The 16944-nt window shown below is 40.4% G+C and overlaps 1 protein-coding gene across 1 annotated transcript in view; it reads right to left on the bottom strand.

Annotated features, from left to right (window-relative positions):
- Positions 1 to 5802: 5802 nt before the first annotated feature.
- The window catches only part of ENOX2 (ecto-NOX disulfide-thiol exchanger 2), a 295559-nt gene continuing 284417 nt past the window's right edge, over positions 5803 to 16944 (bottom strand). The window contains exons 13-14 of the mRNA XM_008071461.2: positions 9980 to 10065; positions 5803 to 7328 (exon numbers count right to left, since the gene is read on the bottom strand). Coding sequence (XP_008069652.1) covers positions 7197 to 7328; positions 9980 to 10065 — 218 coding nt within the window. The 3' untranslated portion in view covers positions 5803 to 7196. The remainder of the gene's footprint in view (positions 7329 to 9979; positions 10066 to 16944) is intronic.

The raw sequence follows: 16944 nt of genomic DNA, 5'->3' as shown, positions 1-16944 counted from the left end.
CAGGGTCATATGGAAGGTCAATTTTTAGAGCTTTTAGGAATCGCCACACTGCTTTCCACAGAGGTTGCACTAGTTTACACTCCCACCAACAGTGTAGAAGTGTTCCCTTTTCACCACACCCTCTCCAGCAGCTGTTATTTTTTGAGTTGTTGATAATTGCCATTCTGACTGGCCTAAGGCAATCTACAAATTCAATGCAATACCCATTAAATTACCAACAACATTCTTCTCAGACCTAGAAAAAACAACACAGGAATTCATATGGAAACACAAACGTCCAAGAATAGCCAGAACAATCCTCAGCAAAAAAAACAAAGCAGGTGGTATCACAATACCAGATTTCAAACTTTACTATAAAGCTACAATCATTGAACCCATCAATTTTGATGCCTTTCAGTGCTTCTGCCGTTTTTTGTTTCACCTCTTTCACATAGGCAAAAGTTTTCTTTTTGAGGACTTTTTTTCATCTGGGGAAGCAAACAAACAAACAAAAACCTTGTTTGGGTGAATGGGGAGGGTGCGGCATGGGGGTCATGCCCTTTTTGGTCAAAAACTGAACACTCAGCACAGTGTGGGCAGGTGTGCTCTTAAATCACCCATCATGAAATGGGCAAACGTGTTGAAAGAATCTTCAAAAAAAATTCACTGAAGCCGAATGCAGCCTCTCACAACAATGCTAGTTGGTACAGATGCCAATGGATTCCTAGAACACTTACCTAGTGGGGAAGCCTGTATTGCAAGGGGCCCACCCTCCAAAAGATAATTCCGATTTTTATTGGATTCCCCTTTGTATGTAGTTTACCATGTGGAGGGCACTGTTCTAAGTAATTTATAAATATTACTGCATTTAATGAAGTTAATCCTGGTTCCACTTTGGTGGTTCTCACTTTATGTGTCATCAGCCCTTCCCATAAGCAGTTTTTCACCTAGAGAATTTAGGTAGAATTTAGTGAGTATGTGAATTTGGCTGGGACAATTATATTTATATTTTCACTAACTTCTGAAATGTAGCATTTTCTGCCACTATAAATGTAGGTAGCACACTACAGAGGTATTAACATTACCTATGACTTTTTCATCTGTATCACAGATATTATTATATCACACAATATTACAGATTTCTTGAAAATTTTTTGCTCATCACTACTTCAAAACTGGAATAGTTATTAGACTTGTCATTTTTATTGCAATTTCAGGTGTTAGAGAAGCATATATGTTACTATATCAAAATGTGTTTTAAACATATTTTGATAAGTGTAGCATTTCAATATACAGACTGTCCCCAACTTATGATGATTTGACTTAATGATTTTTCAACTTTGCAATGGTGCAAAAGTGGTACACATTCAGTAGAAACTGTACTTTGAGTAACCATACAGCCATTCTGTTTTCAGTAAAGTGGTCGATAAATTCCACGAGATAGCTAACATTTTGTTATAAAATGGAAATTGTGTGAGACGAATTTGCCCAACTATTGGCTAATGTAAATGTTCTGAGCATGTTTAAGATAGGCGAGGCTAAGCTGTGATGTTTGATAGGTGTATTAAATGCATTTTTGACTTAACACTATTTTCAACTTATGAAGCTTTATTGGGATGGAAATCCATGTAAGTTGAGGGCATCTCTAGTTGGTTTCCTTTGTAATCCTTTGGATTTTACTTCATGGATTTAAAAACATCTGATAAGGGGTTTATGTGCTTCACAAGACTTTCCAAGGGGTACATAGCACCCAAAATGTCATGAACCCTTATGTTACATTCTCTTGGTCATACAAGGCCGAGGCTGTAGCTGAAGTGGAGTAGAGATTAGGAGGACTCAGGAATCCCGCATTCGCATCCCAGCTCCAACATCACTTAGCTGTGGGACCTAGGCTGTGGGTCTTCATCCTTTTGAGACTCGATTTCCTTAGAGGCAATAATGGCGAGGGAGCCATGTTCACAGGGTGTGGTGAAGATCAAATGACATCATACCTGTGCACAGAGTTGCCTTGAAAACACCTTAAAGCACCACATAAGGTATTTATTGAGGAATAGTAATGAGTTGAGGTTTCAGAGATCTGATGCCACAGAGGGCTATTAATTTTAGGGTCAATCTAATATTCAAACAGACTTGGAGTGAATGCAGGTGGGAAGAACACTCTTTAATATGACCCGCATACCATTTCCACCCAAGATCTCGTGTAATGTCCTAAGGCTCTATTGCCTTGAATGCTCATATCTGTGCACAATCAATTTCTTTTCCTTCTGCTGCACCAATAATTAATTGCTTTGAGATCTTCCTCCCATATAGAACATTTAGGCAAGCTGAGATTCTCAAAGCTTACTGTCAAACTGAATGACAGGGATGTTGTTATGGATCTTGGAAGATGGGAGAGAAGACTCCTTTAGTCTCCTTGTTAATGCGGTGTGGTCTGTTCTGTGATAGGAAGTGGTGGAATTGGAAGAATATTGAGACTATATCAGAAGACAGCAGGAGAAATTGCCCCCCTGCGTCTGGCTTGAGCTGGGCATTACCTACTACTAACAGAGCACTGTACAGTAAAATCTCCTGAATTTCTCTGAGCCAGCAGGTCTCATTCTTTTTTTAAGTTACTGTGGGTCCCTATGGGATCCTCAGTACTGTAAAGGTAACTCTGGTATCATTAAAGCATTGTTAATATGACTGTTAGTTGGATAATAATTATAGCTATTTAATGAACACTTACTTTGCCAGGCACTGTACATTGAACAAAACCTCATAAATGGAACGTTGAGGAAAATATACTTATATTTCCACTTTCTAGATACCTTTAGAAAGGCGCAGTGAAGTGACGTGTTAGAAAGTGACCTGGGGCACCATTACTGTGTCATTTAGCAGGTTCCCCCACCAGAGTGTAAGCTCTTGAGGGAAGGGGCCATGCTGTGTTCACCTTTAAATTTCTAGGGCCCAGACTTGCACATACGGGGTGCTTTATAATGGCACATGAATGAACAATGTGGGGTTTATTATAATACTTACCAATTAGACTGATATGAAAGTTAAATAAAATTTTGGAGCAGCAGCAATCTTTGAGCTTGCAGTTGGAGAGACCAAGATTCAGATCTTATCTCTGTCTCCTAAAAACGTTAAGCAAGTTACTTTATCTCCAAGTCTCAGCTGAAATGGAGGCGAACACCATCTACTTTTCACTTTGTAGTGAACATTAATGTGTATGTGTGTATACATATAAAATCTCCTGGTAGGTAGGAATCACTAATCAATGTTAGCTTTTATTATTATTATTAGCACATATGAATGTAGTTTAGAATGCTATGTAAATGGTCATTTAGTAAACCTTTACTGAGCACTTACAATGCACTAGGTTCTGGGGATGTGGTAGTACTCAAGACAAATAAGGACCATACTCTCATGAATTTTATACTCCAGAGGCAGGTGTGGGGCACAGTCATTGTTCAGGTCTCCAGAGCAAGACACCATTACCACCTATTCACACCATTCAGTGTTGAATAGTTTCAGCACTATTCAGCACTGAATAGTTTCACACTGAGCTTTTACCGTTTTGGCTGAAGGGTGAAATACTTAAGTCTATTGTGTTATAGCTGTCCCTCCAGCTTCTTGAAGGCAAGGGACAAAGTCTTTTGTATCCCACAGTGCCAGGAAGAGTTTCTAGGATGGAGTAAATGTTTGGAATATGAATAGCTGATTTTTTTTCTTGTGGGGTCCAGCAACATGATGTAGCCCCACAATTCTAGGTGTGAACACAAAAACTTAAAAAAAAATGTGGGTAGGGTCATAAATTTTGGCTGAATCATAATTATAACTCTCACTGGCAACTCACTATGGGCCACAGTTTGGGCAATTTGCAGATGCTATCTTGTTGAATCTTTCCTACTACTCTGTGAGGTTGGTACCATTTCTCCTTAATTTTGCCTATAAGAACATTGAAGCTCTCGTTGTGTCCGTGTAACTGCCTAAAGACACACAGAAAGGAAGTGACTTTGGGCACCATGACTATATAATAGGTGCTCCCATATGGTAGCAACTGTGGGGAAAAATGAAGCCAGATCTATTTGATGGCCTGTCCAAGACGGCTGAGAATCCCAAGGGCTCACACAATTCTACTGGATGAGTCAAAAGTTCTTGCTCATCTTCGCTGTCTTTTCAAATAATGCAGTTTATTCTGCATTATATAAAAATCATACATTCTGGGGTCCAAATTTAAAAAATCTCTAATAACCTGAACACAAATATATGTGTAATTTTCCTTGAAAAATAACTTTTTTGTGGCTCAGCCTGTAATCCCAGCACTTTGGGAGGCCGAGGTGAGTGGATTGCCTAAGCCTGAGGGTTGGAGACCTGCCTGGGCAACTTGGCGAAACCTCATCTCTACAATAAATTAAAAAAAAATAGCTGGGCATGGTAGCACGGGCCTGTAGTTCTTGCAACGTGGAAGGCTGAGGTGGAAGGATCGTCAGAGCCCAGCAGGGTGAGGCTGTGATGACCGGGAGCATGCCACTGAACTCCAGTCTGGGTGACAGAGTGAGGCTCCAACTCAAAAAAGAAAGAAAGAAAGAAAGAAAAATAACTTTTTCATTGGCATTGAAGACATTTACCAAGAAACTTGGTATTATGAAAAAATCAGAATGAGAGATGTTACAGGATTAGGGAGGGAGATGTAAGAATGAATCATTTGTAAAATAAAAGAAATCTTCTATTCATTATTGTCTGGAAAAAAAATCTAACTACTGTATCTCATAAAAATAACCAAATAGCAATATTTCAAAATTCTGGAGAACAACAGAACCATAAATAGCACTGAGAATTTGTATAAAAATAGCTTCATTAATACATTTCTATGATGAATGGAAAGGACTTTGAGAAATGGTATGTGCTACAATTTGATTGTGTAATGTAATGCATATTCATATATATACATATCTATCTATAGACACATAGATATAAATATATGAGAGAGGAATATTTATATTAAGGAATTGGCTCTTGCAATTGTGCGGGTTGGCAAGTTTGAGGTTTGTAGGCTTAGCCAGCAGACTGGAAATTATGGCAGAAGTTGATGTTGTAGTCTTGAGTTCTAAGGCAGTCTGGAAGCAGAGTTCCTTCCTTGGAGGACCTCTGTCTATTCTCTTAAGGCCTTCAACTGATCAGATGAGGCCCATTCACATCATGAATGCTTTACTTAAGGTCTACTAATTCCAATGTTAATGGCATCTGAAAGACACCTTCACAGCAACATTTACAGTGGTGTTGGGCCAAGCAACTGGGCACTATAGCCTAGCCAAATTGACACATTAAGCCATTACAACTATTATCTTCAAGCAGGCTAAGAGGGCCTGTACTAAACTGGCAGTAGTAGTAGAAACAGACAATTTGCAATATAAGTAGATTAAGTGAAGGAGAGCAAGGTGTTTAGGTGTGGAAGCTGTTACTTTAAAATTTAATTTAATTTATTTAAATAAGAAATAACTGATAAATGAAAAGCTTCCCTTGATTTGATAGATATTATTAAAATAAGGTATGCCAGGAGCCCCTGAGACGATCAAAGTCTTCCATAGCATTGATGACAGAGATGCCTCAGTGAGGAAGCCAGTATAAAAATAAACTGGCATCCTGCTGGTGCCACAGCAGGGTACTTGACAGGGAAGCCACTTTTCAACATGAATGGACTGCTATGGGACCCTAACTCTAGTTGTCAATGCAGGTATAGCAATTCCTTTCAACATCCTGGTAACCCAAAGGAAGATACTGAGATGATCTACTCGAGGATTACTTAGAGAGCAAGTTATTCAAAACAGAACAGGAAACTGAGTTATAAAAAAGGAATATTTATCTTTTGAAAATACAACTTTGAACACTACTGACATCTCATTTACAAAGTATTTTCGTGAAATACTCTCCATTGGCTTTGCTTACTTGGTACATTCTCTTATCTTAGATTGAGACTCAAGGGAGGGCATACTTGTGTTATGATAAGCACCACCACTGCCACAAAAAATAGAGGTCATCTCTGCCTCAGGATATGAGCCCCACACCTCTATCTTTCCTTTTCTTTTCCACCAAGCAGGATGTTTTAAATGGTCCACTTACACTCTGCCATTGTAATCTGTTCATGGGTACCATACAACTGGAGGTGTCCCCAGCAATCAGCACTCCAGGTAGAGCTGACCTATGTGCAGGAAGCCTCACACACCCTGGGCCATTGTTTATTCATTAATCCAATACTATTAATGCTTATATCAACTCATCGCAAACATTCAGCACGAAGTAAACATAGTATTCACAGCAGTACACAGTTTGCAATTCAACACACTGACAGCAGAAGAAAAGGAACCAATGGACTTTAAGAAGGCCAGAGGGGAAAGAATATTAAAATAAATCCCTTCTGCCAACATGTGTGCATGTGTGAGTGTGAGCCCACATGTGTTTTAATTCATAGAAAACTAAACATGCCCTCCTTTAAAAGCAGATTATTTACAAGTGATTCTGAACAGCACAAACACATGCCAGTTACACTGAATACTTGCTTTCTGTGAATACAACTATTTTTTAAAATTCTGAAATAGACCTTTTATCTGATATATTAGAGAAAATACCTTTGGAACATCTGTCAACATTTGGTTCATAGTAATTTTGCAAAAAGCCACAAACCATGCTTTGTCATTTAAAAGGTGAACCTGGTCAAGCACCTTCTAGAAGACACTGATGTATTACTCATTTACTGGTCTACTGGGGATTGGAAAGACAATGGCAGTTACACAGAGTACCTAGGGCTGCTCTCATTCCTTTTACCAATAGCAACACTGATGTAAAGAGAAGTTTGGAAACACAAATCACATACAAATCATCAAAATATTTCAGTCAACAGTGTTTAAAAAAATACCAAAGTCTACAACAGTAGTACAGACACTGAAAACACTCCAAATACTCCTTAGCCTCAGGGCTTTTGCAAATACTTAAGGACAACCAACTGACAGAAAGGGAAGGAACTTACAGCACTTGAGGTTTGAGGCAATTTCTTTTAGGGCCTGTAGCTCGAGGTGCTGTTCTAGGATCCTTATTTTAACTCAAAACAGACTCCAGGAATGAATTCACAAATTCAAAGCAATTTACACTTGAAAACCATTGAAAATACAAATCATTTTCTAAGCTTGTCCAAAACACATTTATTTTCAGGATCCCAAGTTGTTAGGCAAAGAGATTTAGGTCAGTTTCAAGCCCTCAAAGCCACAGAATTTCCATCTCTTCTCCAGGCTGGCTCCAACTCCAGTCATCTCCTGCTTGAAGGTATGCTGGAGTCTGCTCATGAGACATTCCACATCACTGGTGCAGATCTGTGGGCAGAGAGAACATCTCCACTCAAAACCAGTTCCACTTTGTTCATCTTCTTTCCCGGTGCTGCCTACTTTAGAATGCTGACGTGTATGTGTGTATGGTGCAGGGGGGTTTAACCTTCTCCCTTTCCTTGTGCATTTGTGTGTGAGGGTAGAGTGACTTCCAGCTGGCAGCGTTCCTCTGCTGTGATTACCAGACAAGGTCCAGTGAGGTTGCTTTTGGAAAGAGCTGGGGTCAGTCACATGGAGAAGCTTGGGTTTGTAGCCAGCTGAATGATGGCTGCTCAGTGTTGGGGATGCTATGTACAGGCCCACTGAAGCTGCCAAGTCTTTTGGGAGGGGAGGGAGGTAGAAATGGCTACCACCAGAGCAGATTCTTCACACACACATTAGTTCGTGTTCACAAAGGAACAGTAACAGGAATGGGGAGTGCTCTGCATTCCTACTTCTGTGCATTGTTTCACTCTCTCCACTTTATATACACACACTCAGCCCTCAATACAAAAACAAAAACACATCCGTGGACTCCATTGGGCTTGTTTTAGGTGGTTATCTTTACATTAGTCATCTCTTCATACCTTTCTAACTGTGAACTTGGGCACCAGAGCTGCGCTGAAGAGTACCAGGGTATCCTTAAAGAAACCCATAGTTGTTGCCACACTGAATGTCCCTGAAGCTGGAGGAAGGGAGTCTCAATTTTGTTGGTACCACTGTAGGCTCTCTTTGGGAGACTGTGGTAACTATCCTGGCAGAAAGTTGCTAAGGGAGACTTGGGCCTAGACTCTGAGTGAAGTCATGCCTTCTTCCCAGTGCTGGTAGTAGATTGAATCCAGTTAAATGAATAAAGTACATTGCGGGGTACTGTACAGGGTAGAATCCCCACTTCAGAAAACATAGATCACGTTTATAGATATAGACATATAATACAGGCCCAGCATATGTGTAGGAAAGGGTCCAAAATATGTGCCAAACTTTTTCTTTCTTCCTTCTTTTCTTTTCTTCTCTTCCTCCCTCCCTCTTCTTTCTCCAGTCAAATTTAAGTGGGGAGTTGTACACCAAGTTGAGTAACACCAATGTTAATAAGTTCTGGCCAGGTTCGGTGGCTCAGCCTGTAATCCCAGTATTTTGGGAGGCCGGGGCAAGTGGATTGCCTGAGGGTTCAAGACCAGCCTGGACAACTTGGTGAGACCTCGTCTCTACAATAAAATAAAAAATTAGCCAGGTGTGGCAGCGCGTGCCTGTAGTTCCAGCTACTTGGAAGGCTGAGGCAGGAGTATCGCCGGAGCCCAGCAGCTTGACACTGAGGTGGCCATTAGCATGCCACTGCATTCCAGCCTGGGCAACGGAATGATACTCCAACTCAAAAAAAAAAAAAGTTCTAATAACCCACTACCACCAGACCAGCTTGTGCCAAACTGTTAACAGTGGTTATCCTTGAGGAGAGGGATTGTGGGTATTTTTCACTTTCCCTTTACTATATTTCTATATTGCTTACATTTTTAAGATAATGTGCATGTATTATTTTTATAAATTAAAAAAGAAGCACATAGTTTTTACTGACACATAGTTCATTTCATACCATTGCAAATGACTACTTGGTCCTAGTACTCACATTTTGTCCTCCCCTTCACTGACAGATGGGCTATTTAATTGCAGAATAGCATTACTTCCTAGAGGGAAATGAGGGGGGAGTGCTAGCTAGAACTAAAGCAAATGCCACTGAGGAGGATGGATCACCACAGCTAGTATATGGCTAGAGCAATAAGATTCCCAAGTGGGCCTGTGCCTTTGTTAAGAGGACATATGCTTAAATGGCTTGACCTTCTGGACATCCACCTGCTAGGAATCTGCATTCACTGGCACTTCTTTTTAAGATTGTTTGAAATAGGGAGTACAATTTATGAGCAGGTTTAACTGAATGCTGCTTCTGAAAAAAATGTATCCTGGGCTGATTTATTCTGAGGAATCAAGAGGGATCTACAGCTTCTAAGAGGCATCTCTGACTTCCTGGGGAATTGGCACTTACCTGTGCTCCAGGTGCCCTGTGAGTTTTCCCAATGGATAGCATCCAGGGAAGGAAATGGCCATGAGATCAGCTGTGAGTGAATACTCAGTCTGTGTTACAGAGGCCCTTGGCTAATTGCTCCAGTCCTTTCTTTTTCTTTGTGGCCCCTGCCTGGATTGTTTTGTAACTGACAGTGGTAGTGGTGATGGTGGGAGAGGTGAATGGAGTAAGCCTTCCAATTTTGAAAACGAACATTTGCTACTGGCTAAAAACTCAGGACAAAAATGGGCGAGAAAGATAATAATGGTTAATTTGAAGCTTATATGTAAATTAAGCAAAGGGAGCAAAATTCTTCTATGATGTATGTTAGGAGTAGGGTGGCCAACTCTCTCAAGTTTGCCCAAGACCTCCTGGGTTTTAACAGTAAACGTTGTACCAGGAAACCCTTCAGTCCCTTGAAAATTGGGATAGATAATCATCCTACTTGCAAGAGGGAAGCTCTACATGGATACACAGTGAGAGAACAGATGAAGGAACATTCCTTAGAGCAATAACTAATGACCTATCTGTGCTTGAGGAGTGTTATGTCACCTGTCCACAAAGAGCTCTATATCCCTTAGCATCCCTGTTTCAGGTCCTCACATACCTTATTATCAAGACGGTTCAAGTAGGAACAGATGTATTCAATGCTTGCTCCAAATGGGTGAACATGAAGGAATGTAGAGATAATCCCTATGGAGACAGTATCATGGAGGTTAGACTTGAGCCTTGGATTTCCTGAGATTCCATATGACAGTGAATAGTAAGAACTAACTCAGATGTACAACATAAACATACTGGACACTATTATAAGTTTACAAATAATTTACTCATTTGATTTTTATAACAACCCTGTGAGGTTGCCATCCCCATTTCACAGGTGAGGGCACTGAGGCACAGAAAGTTTAAGCAACTTGTCCCAGGTCACACAGCTGGTAAGTAGCAGAGCTGGCATTTGCATCCAGTCACTCTTAACTATGATACATACTGCCTCTCTCTACTAAATCATATGTAGAAAAGCTGGCATTTGAGGAGTCACTTCCATTTTTTTGTGGTGGCTAAACACCATTAGAATTCTAGAATTTTACAATGAATTTAGACTGTGCTGGGTATTCGAAGTTCCTTTGTAGGGTCTTTAAATTAGACTTTAGCTCTTAGGTGTTAATAATTCCTGCTGGTATGGCAAATGTGCAAATCATGTACTTTCCTGATTAACCTAGTGCCTCTCTCAAGAGAATCTGTAGATTGTATTTGGGTTTTGTTTTGTGAATAGCTCTGTAAAGAAAAGCCAAACATTTCATTCACGTCTGATTCAAGTGGTCACTAGCATTTTTTGCTTAGACCCCTGAATTTCTCTGGGTAACAGAATTCTTGTAGCAGCTTACAGCCTCCAAGAATGCATGTGCTTCCTACTCAGCCTGACTCTGGGTGACTGGCAGCTACACGTACTGCCTTGATTGCTCTGGTCATCAGGTTAATTGTTCTAATACTTCTTTCTCTGGCAACAGGTGGAAAATAAATTGCTTAAAAGTGTACTATTTCTTTGCTTAAATTTTTTGAGTTCACCTCCTTTCATAAGATCTTAGGTACATCAAATAGATCCAGAATTGAGTTTGCTGAAAACTGCCAGGAAATAAAAGTGAAATTTGATTTGGTTTATAAACTACAACACATCTGTCCTTTTAAAACACTGACAAAGACTAGCACAAGTTTAAATTGTACTTTGAAGTTCAATCAATCCTTTGTGAAAAATCTTTCAAATATTAGATGGCAAGGGGATGGATTGGGAGGGTGCTCCAGATTTATTCAAAAGGAATGCTATTACTTACAACACTACTTTATCGTTATATGGCTAGGTAAATTGAATTTCTAAACACTGGTTCTGGCTGACAAACTAAAATTCTGAAGAAGACAGTACATGTTCAAAGAAATGCTGGATGTCATGGACAATAAAGGCTGTTAAATGCCAAGAAATAACTCCATACGTTTAAAAACACTAAGTGGTTTTGGTGGGCTCACACCCAAAGAACTGATTTAGAAAACAGATTTCCTTTTTCTCTGCCAGCCCAAGACAACCTTCTTTAAAAAAACAAAGCAAGAAACACTTATTTTAAGAATATTTTTTCCGCCGGGCTTGGTGGCTCAGCCTGTAATCCCGTGCCTTTGGGAGGCTGAGGTGAGCGGATTGCCTGAGCCCAAGGGTTCGAGACCCGCCTGGGCAGCAAGACCTCATCTCTACAATAAATCAAAAAATCAGCTGGGTGTGGTAGCGCACGCCTGTAGTTCCGGCTACTTGGAAGGCTGAGGCGGAAGGATCGCTGGAGCCCAGCAGGTCGAGTCTGCGGTGGCCGGGAGCGGCCACTGCACTCCAGCCTGGGCGACAGGGTGAGACTCTAACTCAAAACAAAACAAAACAAAAAAAAGAATATTTTTTCTAGGATTATCCATTTACAGAGGCTGCCTTCTACCCCCAGCACTTCTCTGGCAGGTCTCCCTATTGCCATGCCAATTTGGCTCAGCCTGTAATCCCGCGCCTTTGGGAGGCTGAAGTGAGTGGATTGCCTGAGCCCGCGGGTTCGAGACCTGCCTGGGCAGTGAGACCTCATCTCTACAATAAATCAAAAAATTAGCCAGGTGTGGTAGCACGCGCCTGTAGTTCCGGCTACTTGGAAGGCTGAGGCAGAAGGATCGCCGGAGCCCAGCAGGTCGAGGCTGCGGTGGCCAGGAGCGGCCACTGCACTCTAGTCTGGGCGACAGAGTGAGACTCCAACTCAAAAAAAAAAGAACTTTGAGTTGGAAAACGTTAATAAGTTGTAATAAGTTGTTACTTTTACATTGAGTCTTTGCTCAATGGCAGATCTCCCCGTGTATCTTTATTAACACATCAAGGTGTTAAATTTGAGTATAATATCCCTTACCAGAGGAGGCAGACATATCTGAAAAATATCAGAAGCCAGTCTGTGAGGAGGAATTTTGAGACTGGGGTGGGGCTACTGTGGCCTCAGCTTCCTAGAAGGCAGCTGGGATGACCTGCTCTGGCCCAAGACTCTTCAATGATTAGCCTCTCTTAAGTATTTTGAAACCTCAATCTGTCACTGTTCTCCAAGTGGAATATAAAGTCAACAAGCATTGCAACTAGCATTGTTAGTATAAAATGGCTTCTATTTACTAAGAACTTACTATGGGCCAGGCATTATGCTAAGTGATTTAGATGAATTAGTTACTGATTGATCAGGGTCTTGCTCTGTCACCCAGGCTGGAGTCCGCGGTGTGATCACAGCTCACTGTAGCCATGAACTCTTGTGTTTAAGCAATCCTCCTGCCTCAGCCTCTCAAGTAGCTAGGACTACAGGTGCATACCACCATGCCCAACCAATTAAAAAAAAAATTGAAGAAACAAGGTCTTGCTATGTTGCCCAGACTGGGAGTTACTATATTTAATACTCACAACTACCCTCTGAGGTAGGCAATATCATTATGCCCATTTTGCAGATGGGGAAACTGAAGTTCATAAAAGAATTGGGGCGGGGGGTCAATATGAGATGCTAGGTCTGTCTGATTCTTTAACCATCTGTGCTATCCTGCTTTTCAGAATGAATTTTTATATAGAGAGAGCAATTCTAGCATTGATCTAATCAGAGCTCACATGTATCCAGCACACTACAGTCTCTTGAGTCATCTGCCAATGTGATACAATAAAAAATTAAATATTTGGTCTCTGTCCTTAGTTCCTGGCAAACAGCTCCTAAGGCCCTTGAAATTCCTAGAGTGATGAGTATCTAGGAGTGTGAATACGTAGGCTTGAATAAGGGCTACAGCTAGTTCTAGGATTGTAAGTAGTATAAGGATAATAAATGTTGTTGATGCTGCGATGGTATTAATTGATAATAGGACTAGAGTGGCTCCTCCAATTAGATGTATAAGTAAGTGACCTGCTGTAATATTAGCGGTTAGTCGTACGGCTAGGGCTATTGGTTGAATGAAAAGACTAATAGTTTCGATAATAATTAATATAGGGATTAGGCGAATAGGGGTTCCTTGTGGGAGAAAATGGGCTAAGGATGCTTTGGTTTTGTAGCGGAAACCGGTAATTACTGCTCCTGCTCATAAAGGGATTGCTATACCTAGATTTATTGTTAGTTCAGTAGTTGGTGTAAAGGAGTGAGGCAACAGGCCTAGTAAGTTTGTGGATCCAATAAATAAAATTAGGGAAATCAGTATTATAGATCAAGTTCGACCTTTATTACTATGTACAGTCATTATTTAAGTACTAGTTGAATCAATCACTGTTGTAAAGAGATGAATCGGTTGTTAACTAGGTGAGTTGAGGTGGGGAATAGGATGATTGGGAATATAATAATTAGTACTACTACTGGCAGGTCTATTATTGTAGGGGTAATGAAAGAGGCAAATAAATTTTTGTTCATTTTAGTTCTCAAGGGGATTTAAATGTTTGTGTTTTAATATTTTTTAAGTTTAGATTGAGGGGATATATCAGTTTTGAAATAAGATGAAAAGTGTTAATGTTATGGATAAAATAGTAATAAATCATGTTGATGTATTTAGTTGGGGCATTTCACTGTGGAAAGGTTAGTACTTTCAGTCTTTAACTTAAAAGGTTAATGCTATATAAGCTTCACGGTGCTAATTAAGTTATTGATGTTGATCAATCTTCAAAATATTTTAGTGGTGCTAGTTCTAGGACGATGGGTATGAAGCTATGATTGGATCCACAAATTTCTGAGCATTGGCCATAATAGAGGCCTGGTCGGGTTGATGTAAGTGTTGCTTGATTTAGGCGTCCGGGGATGGCATCAGTTTTTAAGCCTAGGGAGGGTACAGCTCATGAATGAAGGACATCTTCTGATGAAATTAATATTCGAATTGGTATTTCTATGGATAGGACTACACGGTTATCAACTTCTAGTAGTCGAAGTTCTCCTGGTTTGAGGTCTGTTGTAGGGATCATATAGGAGTCAAAATTTAGGTCTTCGTAGTCTGTATATTCATAGCTTCAGTATCATTGATGTCCTATAGTTTTAACGGTTAGGGATGGGCTATTAATCTCGTCTATTATGTAAAGAATACGTAGGGAAGGAAGAGCAATTAAGATAAGGATAATAGCTGGTAAAATGGTTCATACTGTCTCTACTGCTTGGGCATCTATTGTGCTTGTGTGAGTTAGTTTGGTTGTTAATATTAGGGTAATAATATAAAGTACTAGTGAGCTAATTAGAAAAACGATTATTAAGGTATGGTCATGAAAATGAAGTAATTCTTCTATAATAGGGGAGGTGGCGTCTTGAAAGCCTAGTTGGAGAGGATGTGCCATAAAAATATACAGGGATTTAGCCTGTAATTTAACTTTGACAAAGTTATGTAATAGTTTTACTAGTATTTTGTTATAAAGAAAGACATAGTGGTTATGGAGTTGGCTTGAAACCAATCTTGGGGGGTTCAATTCCTTCTTTTCTTGTAATTAATTATGCCTTTACATAGGTTCTTCAAATGTATGATAAGGTGGGGGGCAGCCGTGAAGTCATTCAAGGTTTGTAGCTGGAAGTTCAGCTGCTAATACTTCTCGTTTTGAGGTGAAGGCCTCTCAAATTATAAAGACTATTAATATAACTGCAGTGAGAGAGATGAATGAGCCTATAGAGGAGATGGTATTTCATATAGTATATGCGTCAGGGTAATTGGAGTATCGTCGGGGTATACCTGATAATCCAAGGAAATGTTGAGGAAAAAACGTTAAATTAACTCCTACAAATATGATTGCAAAATGGGTTTTGGCTCAGGTTGGGTGGAGGGTAAATCCTGAGAATAGAGGGAACCAGTGGACGAAGCCTCCTATAATTGCAAATACTGCTCCTATTGATAGGACATAGTGAAAATGTTCTACTACATAGTAGGTGTCGTGGAGGACAATATCAAGAGGTGAATTGGCAAGGACAATCCCGGTTAGACCGCCAACGGTGAATAGAAAAATGAAGCCTAGGGCTCGTAGTATAGCAGGAGACCATTTAATGTTACCTCCATGCAGAGTTGCTAATCAGCTAAATACTTTTACGCCAGTTGGAATAGCAATAATTATGGTGGCAGATGTAAAGTATGCTCGGGTATCTACATCTATTCCTGCTGTGAATATATGATGAGCTCAGACAATAAAACCTAGGAAACCAATAGATATTATGGCTCAAACTATTCCTATATAACCGAATGGTTCTTTTTTTCCAGAATAATAGGTTACAATATGGGAGATTATGCCAAATCCAGGTAGAATAAGAATATATACTTCAGGGTGGCCAAAGAATCAGAATAAATGTTGATAAAGAATAGGATCTCCTCCTCCAGCGGGGTCAAAAAAGGTTGTGTTAAGGTTTCAGTCAGTTAAGAGTATAGTAATCCCTGCCGCTAAAACTGGGAGAGACAGTAGCAGTAGAACAGCGGTAATTAGGACAGATCACGCAAATAGGGGGGTTTGATATTGTGATATAGCGGGAGGTTTTATATTGATAATGGTTGTAATAAAGTTAATAGCACCTAGGATAGAAGATACTCCTGCTAGGTGAAGAGAGAAGATAGTGAGATCTACAGAGGCTCCTGCGTGGGCTAAATCCTGCTAGAGGGGGATAGACAGTTCAACCAGTTCCTGCTCCAGCTTCAACTACTGAGGAGGCTAGAAGTAGAAGGAAAGATGGTGGTAATAATCAGAAGCTTACGTTGTTTATTCGAGGGAATGCTATGTCGGGGGCTCCAATTATAAGGGGTACTAGTCAATTGCCAAAGCCTCCAATTACACTCTCACACTCCTAGTGAGCCTTTACTTACATAACAACACATAATAATGACCCACCAAACACATGCCTATGCTAATTAGATGACTGATGGCTGGGGGCCCCAGATACTTGAGTATGGAGACTGGCCACCCAGCAAGACCTAGGTATGATTAGAGAGCTGGAACTTTCAGACTCCTTCCCACCATAGGGGAGGAGAGAGGGGCTGGAGACTAATTTACTCACTAATGGCCAATGATTTGATTAATCATGCCTATGTCATGAAGCCTCCATTAAAAAACCCCTAAACAACGGGGTTCAGAGTTCCCAGCTGGTGAACACGTTGAGATGCTGGGAGGGGGGTGCGCCCAGAAAGGATTATAGAAGCTCTACATACCCTCGCCTAACACCTTGCTCTGTGCATTTTTTCCATTATGTCCTTCATAATAAACCAGTAATAGTAAGTAAAACACTTTCCTGAGTTCTGCAAATCATTCTAGCAAATTATTGAATGGGGTGGGGAGACGTAGGAACCCCCGACTCTGTAGCCAAATCAGACAGAAGTGTGGCTAACTTGGAGACCTGATATTTGAGACTGGCATCTAAAGTGAGGGCAGTCATGTGAGACTGAGCCCTTAAACCTGTGGCACCTAATGGTAACTTTGGGTAGTGAGTGTCAGAATTAAACTGAATTGTAGGACAGGCAGTTGGTGTTGAAAGTTGGAGATGTGGTGTTGGAAAAGACACCATGCATTCGGTATCATGAGGTAAAACAGGCAAGCACACGAAAAACAAA

This window comes from Carlito syrichta, unplaced genomic scaffold (genome assembly GCF_000164805.1).
Source record: "Carlito syrichta isolate Samal-C Ts95f unplaced genomic scaffold, Tarsius_syrichta-2.0.1 Scaffold314335, whole genome shotgun sequence".
Taxonomy (NCBI): Eukaryota; Metazoa; Chordata; class Mammalia; order Primates; family Tarsiidae; genus Carlito; species Carlito syrichta.
This window is presented reverse-complemented; position numbering and strand designations above follow the sequence as displayed.